This window comes from Sitophilus oryzae, unplaced genomic scaffold (assembly GCF_002938485.1).
Source record: "Sitophilus oryzae breed Bouriz unplaced genomic scaffold, Soryzae_2.0 scaffold_1178_pilon_pilon, whole genome shotgun sequence".
In the NCBI taxonomy this organism is placed as follows: Eukaryota; Metazoa; Arthropoda; class Insecta; order Coleoptera; family Curculionidae; genus Sitophilus; species Sitophilus oryzae.
Window position 1 is genome coordinate 1408231 of NW_022145813.1, and position 20144 is coordinate 1428374.

A 20144-nucleotide genomic window follows, 5' to 3' on the forward strand; every position below is an offset into this window, starting at 1 on the left:
AATATGCCCCAACTATACGGTGGAGCCTCTACTCGTTGTGCTACCAACACTTATTTTTTCTAATTCGTCTAGCGAAGGCATATCAACGACAGGAACTGAAAGCGACAGCGTTGCCATATTAAAATGTATAATATCTGTAATACGTTAGACGAAAATAGCTTTGGATAAAAAATCCGCGCTTATGTATTGAAAATGTATTCCTGTTAAACATAGAATAAACAACAAAAACAAAAATTCTTTTATAGGTACTGAATATTTGGTATGATCGAAAAAAGTCGTTTAATTGGCTCGGGAATGACTATTGATATTTACCATAATATTTTACATAATATGAAATAACAGCGATCTTCATTTCCAAGCCAACTCTGACGCCGTTTGTTGTTTAATCGTATGATATATTAAATTCTTTTATGATAGAAAATCCGTATTATTTACGCACTGTACCCAAACCCCTGTAAATATCCGGATTAATCGGTAGTTCTAGCAACACTGTCTCCGGCAACCACCCACTCTGTCGACTGAGAGCAAACTACGGTACAGTATTCTTTATCCGCTGCGCTATAAACGACTCGCGAACGATCGCAAACGAGATCATCACCAGCGGCGCAGAGATAACTAAATCTCGGACATATAAAGGTAACACCAGCTAAATCTCGGACATATTTTGTGCCACGAAATCGCTTATAAGCTTGCGCACCTAACCAAACCAAACCAATCAACGGTAGAGTACAATAAGGTATTGTGATTATGAAAACAACTATCAACTTACATTAAACATTTATTTCAGGACATATTGAAATATGACAGTAAATGTAATATACACTGAGATAATATCAACACACAATATACATAAATTCTCTCTCTCAAGCACCAAATATTATCTTTCGAAAGGCAAGCGTGGGTTCACTATCATTTCTAACTTGTTCATCACAATGGGGTTAAAAGATGCATGGAGTTTTAACAGGAAAAGTAAAGTACTTCAGGGTTCTGCAACAGTGCCGTCGGGCATCTATAGGTCTAATAGTAAAGATACAATATTCAGGAAAATATATTCACTTGTAGAAGAGTGTCTCAAAAAGTATGAGTGGACGAGGGGCAATGTGTTTTTTGAATGTAAAATCTCATCAATAAAGCGAATATTATTATTATTACATACGAAACATGTTCATTTGATATTGATTTGAATCATGATTTTTGTTAAAGAACCCATAAATTCCCAGCGCACTATTGTAGGACCCTGATATAAAAACTATTTTAATATAAAGACCATAAATAATACAGGTAATAGAAATATTGGTCTTCTATTTAAACTCCATGTTAAAATGAATATAGTTAATTGAAAAATACTAAAAAGGCACTTACCTAATATCTACAAATAAACAATACAGAGATAATTAAAAGTCTTAATATTTCTTTTTAAAATTAAATGCAACATTTTGGTACCTAATATTTAATCGGAGTTAATCCAATAAACCTTTACTCATCCTGGTCATACCAAATAAAGTATTTTATATTTTGAAAGTAAAAATTACAACATTTTTATTTCTAACAGAGCATCTATCATGAATAACAGAACATATTTTCTATAGGAAAGTATACATTTTTTTAATTGGGGAGGCTAACAGATAAAGTTATACGTGAACCTGTTAAGTGTACAATGGCAAAATCAGTTTCAGAATCTGGTATACAGAGTGTTTATAGAAATTCTTACAAACGTTTTTTTTGTAATATCTTTGTAATACAAAAGAAGCTCTTCAAATTTTTCAGTTAATATTTTTAGAACAATTTCATCTATAGTAAAGAATGGGTGAAAAAATAGAGCTATTTTAACAGTATACATCATATACGACGTTACAACGTCTATTTTTCTAATTATAAAAAACTTAATACATTAAAGTTTTCTAAGTACTGTCATTAAATATCATAAGAATATTTTACAAGTTTCATATTTTATATTTTGGTTTTTATGATATTCTACGCTCTATTTTAAAGATGTTCAGTCAATCTCTCTTGATTCGTTTCATTAAACCAAACAATAAAAAAAGTTGATTTTTTTCAAAATTATTCTATTTAATACTATCACATAAATTTGACTAATAAAATCGTTTTAGTCATGAAATTGTTAGGCCTTATGTGTTTCGGCAAGAAGACTACACTTTTGGCCTGAATCATGGTTAAAGCATGATATAAGTTTGTCAAAAAAAGGTTCTGAAATTATTTTATGTAATTGGCAAGACAAACCAAGACAATAGAACACGAACTATATGTCAAGAGTCATTAAACTAGTAGAAATGATCTGTGGTAACTAAGGAGTGGTATTGGACGCGCGTCCATATATATATTAACTAACTTATTTAATATGTATAAGCGCGCGTCAGAGGATGTCTGAGAGAATATACAGTGACCGCTAGTGACAGTTTTTATTTGTCAAAATGACAAATATCAATTATGTCTTTGTCGAAAGTGTTCCCTTATCTCACTGGATATAATTTATATTATAGGAGATATAAAGAAGTCTGCAGTTTATTATTTCTCATTTTCCTTGCTGTGTACGGTTTTGACATTAAGGGTTGTCGAAAATTGTTATTAGAACTTTATATCAATCGATATTAATATCCTTGTAGAGAAGTTCTTTGGATTTGTAGACAAATTCTTAATATTAGCCTAAGAACTAGGTCTTAATAAAAAAATTATAGAGATGCCAAGCATACTTGCTCACTTATGTTAAGAGTATTATAGTATTGTTTTTTCAAACACAAATGCAAGTTCCCGCACAGCACGAAAAGCAATTGAGTTTTTAAAGCAAGAAAACATCGAATTGTTGGACCATCCTCCATACAGTCCCGACCTAAGTCCTAACGACTTTTTTACTCTTCAAAACATTAAGAATGAACTGAGTGGTGCTTCCTGTGCCCAGAAGACGCAGGCAGCGCCTTCAAAAACGCAATTTTGAAGGTACCAACAAGTGATTGAAATAACTGCTTTCGGAATTGGTTCCAATGGATACAAAAATGCATTTCTCTTCGTGGAGAATATTTCGAAAAACAATACTGTTTAAAAGTTATCTACAGTTTTTTTTGTACCTCTATATGTAAAATATAAAAAAACAACCCTAGTACAATCATCCAAACTAGAACGTTTGGGTACTCGTTTCCAGCATTTGATCTTAGAAATAACAACGTCAAAATTAATATCAAAATATATGGACTATAATACCGTGTCCTAATTGGTCCGTTAGTTACCAGGCAACCTTACTAGTTTAAGAACACTTAAGCTCTAGTAGAAAGAGTATTATATCTGACAATATCCACCATGAAGTCTTTTATTATGAATAACTCTTTATTTCAATAACGTCATATATGTTTTCGAGTCATATCTCTCTAACAAAACAGTTATTTATGTGCTTGCTGTGCTCTTTTCTCCCACTCGGCCTTTCTCTGACTGAAATTCTTCGTAGCCGATTGAATCTCTTCCGATTTCTCAGATATATTTAAAATAATTTCAGAATCCGTTTTCTTCTCTTCGACGACATTCTCGTCCTTGATAGTTTGCCACTGATCCGTTTTTCGCCGTTCACTTAAAGATGGCTGTTTCTTTATGTGAAAATCGGGCACGATGGTCTTTGGCAGACTGAGACTGACCGTTCTTTGACTCGATAAAAAGATGTTGTTGTTGATATTCCTTCGCAACTGGACGTCGGACTCCTCGGTGGTCGAATTCTTGACGGACTCGGTGAGTTTTTTCGTTTCGTGCAGGGGCGTCTTTGAGATTTTCGGTTTTGAATTGGTCGTCGGATCGTCAGATCCATTTTTTTTCTCCTTGGACGATGGTTTCTGTTGTTCTAGCTCGGGGGTGATTTCTTTGATATTCTCCTTGTCAGAGTCCCTGAAAGAATAATAAACATATAGTTAATACTTCAACGTTTTCAAGACACTTGGACACAATACAATTCACGTTCCAGTGGCGCTGTTATGTACACGACATCGACAATCGTCGATACCGGTAAGTTACGACAGCTCTCGGTACGTACGGCCAATGAGAGTCGTGTTAAGGTAGTATTTTTATATAGTAAAAATATGTTAATTGTTGTTGTCATAATTATCAATCGGTCATAGGGCATATATCCCAATTTGTAGAGATAAGGATCTGTATCTCTACCCCGTGCCTTTCTTAACTCCACGGTAGACATAAAGTATACCTTAAGATTACTTTATGACGTTAGAGATACCGATAGTTGTCGGTACAAATTTGCTATATGTCCTATTAATGACAGCTAAAACTATGGCAACAATAATTAACGAGAATGCTCATTGACCGCACGTACCGATACCTTTACTGCGCAAAGTGGCCTGCACAGTGCGCCTATGTTAAAGAACTGAGCGTCTCTGAGGGCTCTTAACGCTGGTTAATATAATAAATAAACTTAAAACGATGACAGTTCTTGAATTATTAAATTACTCTTTTATTAAATAACTGAGAATAGCTGGGTTCGATTCTTTAGAATAATTGAGAACGAAGGATAGCAGTGCCGTGCTCTTTTCCTTCGTCAATTCCAGGCTCAATGCGAGACTATTTTCATTTTATTACTGCCCCCACAGACGCTCAGTTCTTTAGCATAGGATGACTGTGCAGGCCAGTTTGCGTCGCTTAACTTTGTACTGCTGCCTGTGGCATACGCACACAGTTTTTAGCAAAGTTTTGTCTACAGTAAACTGAGTGACGTGCTTATTAATAGTTTCAGCACATTTTTTACAATGAAAATAGCTTCCCGAGATATAGTTCTCTTGCATTCTGCTTATGCTATTAAATAAATATGTTTATTCTTGTCATTGTACTCCTTATGTCAAGCTTTTTGTAATTCGATAAATTTAACTAAAATAAACAGTCTATTCATTTAAGTTCGACACTTTATTTCAAGTTAATAATAGCTAACTTTGTCTACCGACTGTACAAAAATGAACTGAACAAGCACACGTTTATGCTTCAAAACAGCCCAAACAGTCGGTCGGTATGAAAAACTAAGCGTTTGTGAAAGCTTTTAGTGTTTGATTTGGTTACATAATTTATTTCTCGTCAAATTTCCCCAATCTCCCTAATAATTTCTACTGCCAGGTGCATCAGCATCTGAGATAAGTCAATAAAAACAAGATAATTCTAACACACTATAGATTCTATAATATTTTATTTAAACTGTTTGTTATAGGTACAGTTGGCCATTTATACTAGAGTTTGTTAGTAAACAATTAGATTAATTTATTAGATTATTTGTTTTCACGTTACACGTTAAGTAAATCTATTATCGGCACCAAGGGGCAAGAGAATTTTTTACTTTTCTCATTATGTTGCATGTTGCGAGGATAACTGAGTTCTTGAGTTGTATATAAAGATTTTGGAGTTTTTACGGATTGTGAAGGAGCTGCTGGGGGCTGCTGCTTAATTTATTATTAATATTATTTTTTTCTATTATAATTATTATTTAATTAATATTAGTATTTTCTAAAGGCCTAAGTGACAAAATTGTACTTGAAAATGAAGAAAAACGAATATATTTCAAATTAACGATGTCTAACAAAGAAAAAAATAATGGATACACTGATCAATTAAAGCAACATTACAAAAGTTTTATAACTAAGTAAACATTTTACATAACAGAAATTAATCAGTCATGTTGAAATCCCTCCGCGGTCTAGCCAAATTTGGTGACATACTCTGTTATTCGATTGGCCTTTTTATTCAATGAGACAAATAAGTTATTTCTTACCTTAATTTTTCATCTTGTATAGCCTCTTGAAGCTGCTCTATTTCGTTGTCCTTCAATTTCAACGACCTCCTAGCGAACACCTTCATCAATTCCGGTTCCTCTTCGTTGCTCTGCTTAACGATGGACTTCCGTCTCAAAACGACAGTCTCGTTTGTTTTCTTTTCCAGCCTGTCCAAACTGTCTTGCGACGATTTGTCGGGGATCGTGGCTGTGTCGGTGCCGTTTTGGTCCGTTTTTAACGAATCCAATGATATCGAACGCGTTTTCAGGGCTCGATCTTTGATGTGCTCTTTGACTGGCGATTCGGGGGTGATTGATATGACGGACGATTTGCGAGATGACGGTCTGGAATCGTTTTTTCTAAACCTGCGTAAGAAAAAATACAGGTGATTATTTTGTTTTAAATATGTTTTTTTTATTAAGTTTTTAGATATAGCGTTTTTCTCCAACGTCATTTACAAAATATTGGGGTAATGGTAGTGCACGTTTTAAAACTATTTTCACAGATATATAGCTAGGGGGTGATTCAAATACCGTATGATTTGGTTTGGTTTTGTGCGCGTATTTGAAGTGAAACTTCTTACAAACAGCTATTAAATTGAAGGGTTTGATTGAAGGACATGTTTGAAAAAGTGTAGTTTGAAATGTTGAAAAAGAGATAAATTAAAAAAAATATATTTTTTTACGCGATTTCACACAATTTGTATAAAAATATGAATATTTTTGATAAACATGTGGACTGCTCACAAATACACGTCGCATCACATGTATTTCTAAGCCGTAGGCTGTCCTTACCACTTTTCGTCTCGCGCTTGTGTGGCACGGCCTTGAATTTTTACTTCTAGCGCGCAATCAAAATAGAAAAACCAGACCAATCCAAGTTTATTTTATAAAAAGCAGCTTAAAATAACAGCTTAAAAATAACAGGTTTCTTTATTTCCTCTTATAAGATAATCCGGGGACATACTGTATAAACAAGGGTAATATCTAATTATAGTATTTCAAAAGATTAATTTTTCTTAGTGCGATTCCAAATAATTTGAAGTCTGTATAATTTAGCGTTTACTTGTTTTAGTAGTTGAAAAGTAATATATCTTTATTTAGTGTATTTTTAGTATCTATCGTTTGTTGTATCATTATCTCTGAATAGTAAATTTGTTTTTTGAAGAGCTTTAAATCGCAGCAAAACCAACGAATATACATTATTTAAAATAATATTATACTCAATGTGTTTGCTACCTTTTAAACAGTCGTTTCTTAACATAGTGTTTTTATTCTTATCACCATCTATAACAGTAATAGCACAGAATATCTAGCTACGCAACAGAAAAATACTCGAAATGAAAGAGCTAAAATTGCACAAATAGAATACTAGATGGCGCGACAATGTCATAATCAGAATATAATTAGAAATTTTGAACTTTCGGTTTTGGATCGACGGCTCGCCGACTGCCTTGTAGCTCGGCTAAATATGCACAGTTGCCAGATTCAAAAAGACTTGAATTGGCATCCCTTTCTTTTTACTGTGTATAATGCAGTATGTGTTTCTTTCTATTCTTCTTTTCTTGTCAGATACACTTATATTAATTATTCCTTTGGCTATTAAAATAGTTTTAAGTATATTATTATAAAACATATACATTTTTAATATACACTACCTTATAATGTTAACTAAGAAAATACCTTTAATTACCTTTAAAATTAATAATATACAGGAACGTTAGTAATGAAATATAAGTTTAATAATAATGGAAATAATTTATTAAAATGCAGTACAAAAATGTTAACTGACTAAAAAATACTATAATAACAAATTTCTTCCGCTTGCCACGTTATTTATATAGACCTAGGTAGATTTTAAAAAGTGACACAGGTACAATTAATAATATATTAGTTCGGCATAAAAGTTGCTGTCACGACATCGAACAATAAATTAAAAATTCGTAAAATAAATTAAAATTATTAATGAAACAAATCTTTATAAAGAAACGCAAGTATACCAAATTTGGGCCCAATCAAACACCAGGAAATGATATCATAATAGTGTACTATATTATGGTACCACTTGATATGCTTTAAGGTACCATAATATTGCAATGTCACCGAAGATCCGTAGTATACCAAATTTAAAAACAATCGAACGCCATGAAATAGTATCGTAATATGGTACTATATTACGGTACCACTTTATATACATCATAGTACAATCATATTACAATGTAACCGAAGATACGTAGTATACCAAATTTAAGCCCAATCGAACGCCAGGAAATGGTATCGTAATATGGTACTATATTAAGGTACCACTTTATATGCATCATAGTACCATCATATTACAATGTTACCGAAAATACGTAGTATCCCAAGTTTAATCCCAATCGAACGCCATGTACGTAATATAGTACTATATTATGGTACCAGTTGATATGCTTCATGGTACCATAATAATGCAATGTCATCAAAAATACGCAAGTATATATCAAATATGAGATCAATCGAACGCCAGGAAATTGTATTGAAATATAGTACTATATTAAGGTACCACTTTATATGCATCATAGTACCATCATATTACAATGTAACCGAAGATACCTAGTATACCAAGTTTAAGCCCTATTGCCGCCATGTACCTAATATTGCTATGTCATCAAATATGGTACTATAGAAGGTACCACTTTATATGCTCCATGGTACCATGATATTACAATGTCACTGAAGATATAGTATATCAAGTTTAAGCCCAATCGAACGCCATGTATCGTAATATATATTATTATATCTATATTATAGTTATATATTATATCTATATTATAGTATCACTTGATATGCTTTATGGTACCATAATATTGTAATCACAGAATATCTAGCTACGATTCTGTGATTGTAATGTCATGAAAAATAGTATATATCAAATACCGTATGATACCGAAAAAAACATCGTCTAGTTGGCTGGAAAAGGACGATCGATGACATTTCCCATATAAATTTATATATAAAATGACAGCGATATTCATTTCATAGCCATCGCTAACGCCGTTTTTTCCTGATTATACGATATGAACTTGGTATGAACACAATCGAACGTCAGGAAGTGGTATCATAATAGTACCGTATGATCGAATAAAAACGGCGTCCAGTTGGCTTGGAAATGACGATCGATGGCATTTCCTATATAAATTTACATATAAAATGACAGCGATCTTCATTTCATAGCCATCGCTGACACCGTTTTTATTCGATCATACGGTAGAACAATACTTATTATATTGTCGCCGAATTACAATGAAAATTCAGGATTCAATTATACAATCAAACGTCAGGAAGTGATTGTAATTTAGCTCATAAGATTTAATTCCAACTAACATGGCAAATTGAAAAAAACAGCTCTGATCTATTTTAATATGTTTAAATGATGTAGCAAATTTGAAGGTAGGCTTTATCAGGAAGTATAACGATATGAATTAAACAATGGCAACACTGCACAAAATTCTTTTAAATTTTGTTTGTAGAAAACTGTTTTCTTTTAAATTTATTGCCCTCTATTATGTAGTAGCGAAACTACCACATCAAAATATCTGATTTGGAGACAGGCTTTTAAAGCCTGTCTCCTTTTGCTACCTACAATTTTATACATGTAACGAGGCTTCTGTTGCGTAGCTAGATATTCTGTGGTAATAGTCTTAGACAGTGGTGAAAAATACAAAACTATTACTTTGCAACTTCTGTATTGTAATAACTTAAGACTGGGAAAATTTAGAAAAACTCAATTATTTTTTTCTAAAGCATTTCTTTAGAAAAATATATGTATACAGGGTGATTCCTGTAAGTCGGTCATGCTTTTGAGGAATGATAGGGGACGTCGAAATATTAATTTTGATATATAGCACACTATGGGTCGGAAATGCCTCTTACGCAAGATACAAGGTGTTAAAGTTTTTGAAAAATTAAAGATATTCTTTAATAGTTTTTTAACAGTTGAAGGTATCGTTATAAAATTTTATTATAGGAGTCTGCCTAACAGAGACACTTTAAATGTAAAAAGAGCAGGTTTTAGTTTCAACCAGTGGCGTAACTGTGATACGCATCGGGTAATATTTTCAAAAAAAAATAGTACGCCATTGATAAAAATAAATATTTCGAGTTTTTTTATTTACTCGGTTTATTTCCAAGAAAAAATGTCTCTTGCAACTTTCTTCTATCTAACACCATTTTGTCACAATTTAAAAATAAATATTTTTTAATGAGAACCTTAAATATGCGAATTATTATAACTACCTTAAAACTACGAATTTTATTATTAACAATAAAAAAAGTTTAAATTTGTAATTTTTTAAAAAATTATTTAGAGCCAGTAGTAAATAGTACTAAAGTTACCCAAGATGAAGGGAGCTAACGATGCACATGTGTTTCTGTCCTCTAGTTATAATAATTCGCTGTATTTAAGATTCGAATTAAAAAAATATTTATTTTTAAATTGTGACAAAATGGTGTTAGATAGAAGAAAGTTGCAAGAGATATTTTTTCTTGGAAATAAACCGAGTAAATAAAAAACTCCGAAATTTTTATTTTTATCAGTGGCGTACTATTTTTTTTGAAAAAATTACCCGATGCGTATCACATCTACACCACTGGTTAAAACTAAAACCTCTTCTTTTTACATTTAAAGTGTCTCTGTTATGTAGATTCCTATAATGAAATTTTATAACGATACCTTCAACTGTTAAAAAATTATTAAAAAAATCTTTAATTTTTCATAAACTTTAACACCCCCTATCTTGCGTAAGAGGCATTTCCGACCCATAGTGTGCTATATCAAAATTAATATTTCGACGTCCCCTATCATTCCTCGAAAGCATGACCGACTTACAGGAATCACTCTGTATATTACTAAATAATTAATTAAATTGTTATTTCCATTTTTTATTAATTACTTCACATTATTATAATAAATAAATTAATTACTAAATTTCTAAGCACCATTCACAATTTCTTAAAGTAAATCTTAGTAAAATTGTCTTTGAAGAGTTTTAAAATGAAACAATGAAAGTAATGAAAAAACAATGAAAGTATATATTTAAAGATATTAATAAAAATAACTAACTAACTGAAACTTAACAACTAAGTACTGAAACATACAGCGCCATAATATCTCGACCTCCGCCCGTTATGCTCGTAACAGGTTGAAAAACAATATATCTAAAACAACTGATGCGTTATTCTCCAACCTGTTTCGAACCTACGTCGACAATAGACCGATGCAGCAGTGTTACTTTTCCACCCCGATTATCTCGACCGCCGCGGCCGCCTGTTATGCTCGTAACAGGTTAAAAAAACACGTATCTAAAGTGACTGCTTATTTTCTATACGTTATTCTCCAACCCGTTGCGAGCCTCCATCGACAATCGACCGATGCAGCAGCGTTGCTTTCCCACTCCTGTTATATCGACCGCCAGGCGTTATGCCCGCAACTGTTTCAAAAAAGCTGCTTCTTTTATATCCTATTATTTTTAAGCTGTTGCAAACCCAACACGACATCGAGAGATGCAGCTACGTTCGCCGTAGCGCATTCCCCACTCCGTTGTCCGTTGTATCTCGCCGCCTGTATCGATGGTTGTCGAAATAACATGTTTTCCATCCGTACTAGTTGTTTCTTATAATTGCTTCGAGCCGCATAGAATTTCGTGGCGGTGCAGAGCGTCGACTTCGTTTTACGAGCGGTCGATCTCCTACGTGTTGTTATTTTATATCTGTTATTTTTTAGAAGTAGTAACGGTTGCGTTATGTTATTTCTAAATAATTGTTATAAAATAACAGATAGCTAAATAACAACCCATCACTACTTTGGGAGTAATTCTCGTTTTTGCCGATTTTCATAGTTTTTTTAAATTGTAATTTTAAGCACAAACAGTTCTTTTAAGAACTAAATCTTCGAGTTTTTGTATTGTATTTCTTGAAATTGTGTATTGAAAATATGCCAAAGCATTTAAACAATGGGCATGTTTCATGTTTTTCAATTTCCACGTAATTATGCAGATTTCAACCTAATTAGTGCTTGCTACTTAGCCTTTTCTTATATAAAACTTAAAATGTTATGCCAAAAAATGGGGTAAAATTTTGAATTTCACACTTAGCGCGCTGCGATGACGTATGTAGCCCTCGCCAATATAATTGGCTGGTTTTCGTCTCGAAATAAACTTGGTTAATTTTATGATGTTGGCAGCATTGCTGTTTATTCAATGTCGAAATGACATTGTTTACAATTGTTCATTTTTGATTTTAAATTAAATTTGCATTTAAACTATTTCCAATAATGCTAAAAAATTAATTGTTCTATGGTTGAATAACATTTACCAGTAACTATAATAAAATGTTTTTGTACGCGCCGAAAAAAGATGGAAAATCGTAAATGCTGTTTTTTTTTTCAGAAAACTTCTCTTAAGCTATGAATGTAAATATAAAGTGTTTTAATTACAATATTGTAATAATTTACATTTTGATGGTGATAAGACTTACTGAATATCAGGGCAGTCAATTTACATTTAACCCGCTACAAGAACATAAAATATAAATATTATGAGAAGACAAGAATGGCAATAAAAGTTGCTAGAAAGTAAGATGTTATCCATTGTTATCTTCCTTCATTCTACATAAATCATAGCGTGGTACCTTTCTGGATTTTATTTGTTATGTATGACATCATGTTTACATGCCGCCTAAAATTAAAATATAAATAGGCGAGATTCCGGCGCCTCAAAACCGGTTCTCTCGGCTAAGGATGGGCATCCCTACAGAAAGGCCCCTGGTCCTCCAGGTTGGGGGTTGAGGCAACGGGCTAGCGACCTGTTACTCGGAAAAAAACTTAATTGCTCAAAGAACCCTAAACACGCCTCGGAATTCGGACAGATATTCTTTACACGACAACTGGCTACGAAACGGACTATGCGAATAGGAACTTGGAATGTCAACAGCTTTGTCAACAAGACCTCGGAAGTTACATCAGAGATGGCTAGGTTCAACCTAGATATAGTTGTTCTTTCTGAAACGAAGAAGAAAGGGAGAGGAAGTGAACATCTCGACAACTTCCTTCACTTCTGGTCTGGGATAGATAAGGCAAAACGAGCTCAAGCTGGAGTATCGGTACTGATTGCGAAAAAATTATCTAAATTTTACAAGAATTACAACGCTGTCAACGAAAGAATAGTAACTGTCACCTTGACCATTTTCGGATTGGAAACCGTAATAATAGGTACTTATGCGCCCACAGATGATTCAAACCAAGCGGAAAAAGACTCTTATTATGCTGCACTCTCAAAAGTCCTCACAGAAATAAAACCGAGCCAGGAAGTCTTAATCATGGGAGACCTTAACGCAAGAATTGGTAAGAAAGAAGATAGTAAAGTGGTTGGAAAACACTAATAACAAAAATAATAACAAAACCCAAAATGGCTGCGCCCGATATGCATGAGCCAGGCAATCAGTCATACCAACATATGATATGAAACTTCCCTTTCTACGATCTGAAACGTGATTGGTGAAGGCTATTGTACGCCACAACTCAACCGTTGGTGCGTTCGGATGTTCAAGTTTGAAATTATAATTTAATTTCTAAAATGATATCATGGAATTTTTCCTAATTTCCTATGTATTGTAAGTAATGAAGACTTTATCTATGCAGTACAATGATTTATTTGCGAATTTATATTTTTTGGAACATGCCCATTGAAGAAAAGAGCTTGTAGCTTTCTTGATAAACTATTTTCAATGAGAACGTGACAATAAAGGTCCTTTATTACCCTTGACTGCAGTCAAAGAAGGAAGTTTGATTGGTAAGCACCATAGACTTAAAATAAAATATAGACTGAGCATCTCATTCATAAATAGCTGGCACATGCGGTCAGACAATATCTTGTTATTGTTGTGTTATTGTTTTAGGTTATAACGAGTGCGACACGAGCGATAGATAGGTTGTCTCTGTCGTAACGGTCGTTCCCTGACGACTCTGCCGAGAAACACAACACTGTCTTTCGTTTCTCAAGTACACCTGAACTCTCCGTCTCATAGCCGGGTAATTTTTTTATTTTAATGAAGCTATAATTAAATTAAAAATATATCGTATTTAAACATTTTTATATTTTATTAAGATTTAGGACAGGTTTTTTAAATAAAAGTTTTAGAAAAAACGTCTTAGAGTCCAAAAAGGATAAAAATAATAAAATACACGTTATAGAAGAAATTTTATAATCGAAATTATGTAATTTTTGAAATTAATAATAAATTATTAATTTTAGTCAAACATTTACAACCCCTAATATTAATCAAAACAGGATCTATTCCACAGATATAATAGAATCGGCGACAGGGAGAGAAAAAAAAATATGATTGTTGTAATTTTTTTTCTGGTTAAGTGATGTCTTATGTAAATTAGAGAAAACATAAATCTGTTCCATTAAAGCAAGGAAGATGATAGGAAGTGGATAAAATGAAAATTACATTTATTTAACTCGGTACTGTCTTTATTATACCGGGTGCGTCCCAAAAGTGGCTCATCCCCATAATTTTTTTATATTTTCAAATAAAAACACAAGATTTAACATGTTAGTATATGACATAAATTAGGATTGATTGACGCATTCAATTGTTTTTGGTCACTTCCTGTTTCACCGGAAATGACTATAACTTTTAATTTTTAAACGGCACCCTCGGTATATTTCTACTTTATTCGATAGAAAATGACACTCTGAATAGAATGACATATAATATGTCAACTTTTGACATTTTCGCATATGGTTTAATTGTAATTGTAACACGCGGTTCATAACGACAATTTGACTCGAAATACCAAGTATGTGGTATCAATATATTCATAAAAAAATGCTTTTTCCAAATATGCTAATGAGTCACCCTTGTTCCATTTGAAAAAATTGACATATGTATGATTAAAAATACGATTTGTACACCTTTTAACCGGCCTAGACAAGACACGAAACCTATTAGACGATCAAAACTATTTTTCCAAGGCTCCTTGATTAAAACTTAGTGTTTTTAACAACACCATGGCACCCTGGATTGAAATATATAATAGGATATATTTTTAAGCGATGTCAAAAGTTGACATATGATATGTCATTCTATCCAGAGTGTCATTTTTTATCGAATAAAGTAGCAATATACCGAGGGTGCCTTTAAAAATCAAAAGATGTAATCATTTCGGTGAAACAGGAAGAGCCAAAAACAATTGAATACGTCAATAAATCCTAATTTATGTCATATACCTACTAACATACAAATCTGTTTTTTTTATCTGAAAAAATAAAAAGTTATAGGGGTAGCCACTTTTGAGACGACCCGGTATATTAAAAAATATTGTTTCATAATATAATATCATTTTAAAATTCTTGTATGTTATTTTAGATTCTGAAGATAATTTTAGAATAAACCGGAATATATTTTTAATAAAAACATTATTAATTATTAACAGGGGTATAATTATGATTTTGTTACAATGTAAGTAAGTAAATAATGTAATGTAAGAGAAAAAATTCAGATTTTATATTTTACTAAAATATTATCTAAATAAGCGCCTTTCTACAACAACGCCACTGACTCCCAATTGGTAAATTGAGAGTTGCCTACCGGTCAAAAGTCGTTTCAAGACTTAAATGGATTATTTAAGTCAAATTTCTTGCAAATTTGGCACTGGCGAACCATATTTTATAGTTTTTGAACAGAAAAAGTCAATAAAATAAACTCTTAAGGACTACAAGCTAAGAAAATGCGGTAATACAGCCGGGGAGATAGCGGCAACAAAGCTTTACCGCACACGTGCGACACGTACTACAAGGTAATAAATGAATGAATAGGCTCCCTCGCCTCTAATCGGTGTTGCCATATTGTAAAGAACTTATCCTTTTTAAATAGTATCCGACTTATAATTTAGTAGTATAAGAACTATTTAATACATCTATGGAATATTAAAACCTACTTTATTAAACTGTAGTATTAATATCTCAATATATGTATATAACAAGAAAAAAAATATTGATAATATTAAAGACGTGACAACATAGGCTGGATGAGGAAGGCTCGGTCGACTGTACCCAGAAGTAAACATGTGTACAAAAAAGGTTGTTTGTCCGCGTTGAGATGTAAATAGTGTAGTCTATATTTTATTTTAAGTCTATGGTAAGCACATTATATCACTTTCAAAGTTATATCTACTTATTTCGATTTGTAGCGAGTAGCTGCTGCCTTAAATTTAAATATTTCTACTGTGAGTGTTAATGACTACTGTTAATAAATAAATTAATTACTAAAATATTAATTATTAAATTAAAAATCAAATGTAAAAATCTTTAAAAAATAAACGATATAATAAATATGCTGTTTCCCAATTTTACATTAAGATTAATCTCATAAATCCATCACAATCTGGCAGCGCTGTCACCATCGCTTGTTACTCAAAATTGATCACATGCATCGGAAATTGTTTTGCGATTACTTTACATGGTATATTAGGGAAATACGCAACCCGGTCCTGACACAAATTGGTTAATTTTGCCCCGCCCGGTCCCCAGGACCTGTTTACAGACAGGACCTATTTTTCATCTGGTCGGGCCCTAAGGCCCAAGCAAAAATTCGGGCTCTGTTTTCCAATAAAATTCAAAAATTCAAGAAATTATGAATATTTTACAACCTTTAACGGTCCCCCCAGACCACCGGGCCTAAGGCCTGGGCCTTATAGTAAAATAGGCCCTGTTTACAGAAATACGTATAGTAACACCACCCATCTCTTAATCCTTCATGATTTAAAAATAACGAAATGACGATGTTGAATACGATGTTGCACAATTGCGCTATACGTTGTTTAAATCTAACTTACCTATTTTGATTTGGTGTTAACGGAGCTACAGAAACCAATGTTGGTGTTTTCGGTGGCGAGACATCTTTCTCTGCAACACTCTCCGGAGTTTTTTCAATAATCTCCACGTCCTCTTTACTAAATTTTCTCGGTAAATGCTGTGGCCTTTCACTGTCCACACTAACCGACGATTTGGCTTTGGCAGTCTCGGTATCCTCGGGTGATTTCGGCGTTTTCATTGAAAGAATAATATTACTGGAAGGCCGAGATTCAACCTTATTCAACTGCTTATTCAAAAACTCGGGGACGTTTGGTTTTAACACCGTGACGTTTGTCTTTGTAACTTCTGTTGTTTCTTGCTTTAAATGAATCTTCGTGACAGACACTTGACTCTCTCGATGAGAAACTATCTTGGTTTCCTCTTTTTCCGAGTTTTCGCTTTCAGTTTTAACGGAACTTTTCTTGAAAGTCTCTTCTGACTGGCTGGTTACATTAACGACCGCTGTATGACTAGGTCCGGATATAGTGATTGCATCGTTAAATAGAGTAGGCAGAACAGTTGGCTGTTCATTTGTTTTGACACTATGTTCTTCAAATATGCTTGAGGAATGAGTGTTAGAAGTATACGAATTATCTTTAGATGTATATTCAGATTTATCTCCATCAGCGGAAATATTTTGAATGTTTGACTTATTTTCTATTTCTGATGTTTCCCTACAAACATCTGATGTGGTTTGATTTGCCAAAATTGTTTCTTCATGTTTCGGAGATATTAGTGTTTCTTTTATAGTGGGTTTTATATGATTTACATCATCTGTATTATCTGACTTTACTTTAACATCGTCTTCTACAACAGTTACAACAGGCTTGACTTTAACTCGGTCTTCAATAAAAGTTTTAACTGGTTTCAAAGTCATTTTCAGTTCCGATTTTAAAATAGGTTCGTCCAAATTCTTCACACTATCCAACGAAGATGATTTGGTAACGACAGTTTTAGCTTCATTGAATTTTTCATTGGTTTCTACAATTCGATTTTCCGTTACAATCTTTTGGTTTTTAAAACTATGCGACTTAGTGATTAGTTTTTTAGGTTTCTGAGGTATATCAGTTAGTGAACAGTGCGAAGCCTCTTCTTCGGAGTTTAAACTTAAAACCCGCTGTTGCAAAGCAGATAACCCAGCGATCTTAACTTTGCTCCGAATATCTTCGGTGCCAGTTTTAGACTCCCTCTTTACATCAACGTGGCTGGACCTCGATTCGTATAGTTTGTATTCTCTCTTTGACGTTACAGAACTGGACGTCTCCCATAGTTTGGGCGGACTTGGAGACTCGCTTCTCGGAACTGGTGGTTCCTTCAAACCTGAATGCTGCATTTGGCGATGCTTCAGTACGTTCTCCAGCTCGGCTTGTATCGGGGATGTTCCAGACTGGAACCGTTCGGGTGAAACTGGAGATGTCGGTATAGAATTTAAGGATTGCCTGGTACTTATTGGCGAAGAAGGGATGTCAATAGGTTGTACTCTTTGTCTTGACGCAGCGCCGGTACGAGGTGCGATGATGGGTCTCATTTCTTCACGTCTAACATGAACGTGGGAAGACGCTGTTTTACTTTCTGTCGTATGTACTTTTACAGTTACTGGAGTTGAGAACAAATTGGCAGGCTGGAACAATAAGAAATGTTATTAGCAAATTTTCACAGAGACCGTTTTGAACGTATTCTACAAGTTAAGGGAAGATTTGCACTGTAAAGTGATTTATCGTTGGTTTTGTCGGCTTGTAAATATGTGGGAACACGGTGGAAATACGTTCAGAATGGTCACACGAATATACCTGTTAAAACAAACTTCATTAGATGCTAGAATTGCAAATAAATCGATAGGCCAGCAATTCAGTTGACCACAGGGTACAAACAGGCCAAAACTTATATGAAAAAGTTCTGGTTTGCACTAAATATTAGTATTTAAATTGTTGACGTCAGAGAACACAAGATACGAGAATATTTGGCAACTATATTTAAATTTACCTGAAAATTTGACAAGAACTGTCAACCTGTTTTCCGTCAAATAAAAGGTAACAAAGTTTACCTATAACGTTAGGAAATAATGGTAAAAATGTAGAAAACCATCAACATTTATTTGTTAGAGATAAATTTAATTATGGTTAATATGGACACAATTAAAACTGGCCAATATGGAGACGTTTTGCGCATGGCAACAAGCTTGCAAGAAACGCTACCAATCAGGTTGATTGAATCCGCGATACCATGAGGGATCATTGTGCGGTGTTGCCGGCAAGTCGGCAACACCGCATGATATTTTTAGAAAATATTAACCTGGGCGCCATCTTGGCAAGATGGCGGCGCCGGCGGCAAGTCGGGAAATGTGCATTTTATGGATTTTAGTTAGGGACCCCAAAACCTATAAACCTGCAAAGTTTCAAAACTTCCGGACTTTTTTCCAAGCAAAAATCCCCAATGACTGAAATACTTAGACACCGTTGAATTTCAGTAAAAAATATTTTTAAAAATATTTTTTTTTTCCAAAAATATTTTTTATGTGACACTACATCTACGATATGTAGTAGTCATACATTTTTCGAACCTTTTAAGAAAAATATGTGGCTCACATTTACAGATTTCGTACCCGTTTTGTGCCTGAAAAGTTTCCATAATTTATTTGATATTCTGTCAAATATGAGAACATAACCTTACTTTATTGTTTGGATTTTGTTCTGCAGTTTTTGCATTAATGCTTAAATGCTTAAAAAGTTTTTATAGTACTATAATTAAAAAAGCAGACGAAAGGACATATGGTGAGTACAAATGGATGTTGAGCTTTTAAACTCATAAGAACGCGTTCTGCTTACATTGATTTATATATTTTTATTTTCAGAACCATGATATAGAAATAAAAAGAAAACTATATTTCAAACAAAAATATTTTGTAACAACAAATATTGATATATATAGGAGTATTAAAAATATGAAAGTACATTATTAAATTAAACTATGAAATTGCTTTTGCCAGACATTTTTTGTGCGAGAAAACCTAAAAACAAAGATTTTAAGACAAAAAATTAATGCGGAGGTCGACATTGTTGATGGTTGTTTTCATTTTGAAATCCACACACAGACATAGACTATTTTAGTTTGATATTTTGTTTCTTCACATTTAGAAACAGTGGCTGTTGAAAACGGGAACATCTTGGACACAAATTACAGAAAATGTTTCGAAACATTTCCTCTAAAAATTTTGATTCCGCATCGAAACATTTCAGGAAACGGCCAGTGCCACCACATTGGAAACACATGTAATAAAGCCATATAAAATATATATAGGTTTCGAAAATGTTTCCTATTTGTGGCATATCGTTTTCATTTTGTGTTAAGAAACAGACACGATTATTAGAAATATTACCTAAAATGTGTCCAAAAATGCTACTTGGGAAAGATATTACTATCCAGACCATTGACAGATATCTATATGGAGAATATCCAAGTTGAGAGTGAAGAATGTAATCTAAGGA

At 33.3% G+C, this 20144-nt stretch overlaps 1 protein-coding gene across 4 annotated transcripts in view; it reads right to left on the minus strand.

Annotated features, from left to right (window-relative positions):
- Window positions 1-765: 765 nt before the first annotated feature.
- LOC115890830 overlaps window positions 766-20144 on the minus strand; it is a 253104-nt gene continuing 233725 nt past the window's right edge. For all 4 annotated transcript variants that reach the window (XM_030911185.1, XM_030911197.1, XM_030911182.1 and 1 more), the window contains 3 exons: window positions 16641-18280; window positions 5762-6127; window positions 766-3885 (listed from right to left, as the gene is read on the minus strand). In XM_030911185.1, the coding sequence (XP_030767045.1) occupies window positions 3393-3885; window positions 5762-6127; window positions 16641-18280 (2499 nt within the window). In that variant the 3' untranslated portion in view covers window positions 766-3392. The remainder of the gene's footprint in view (window positions 3886-5761; window positions 6128-16640; window positions 18281-20144) is intronic.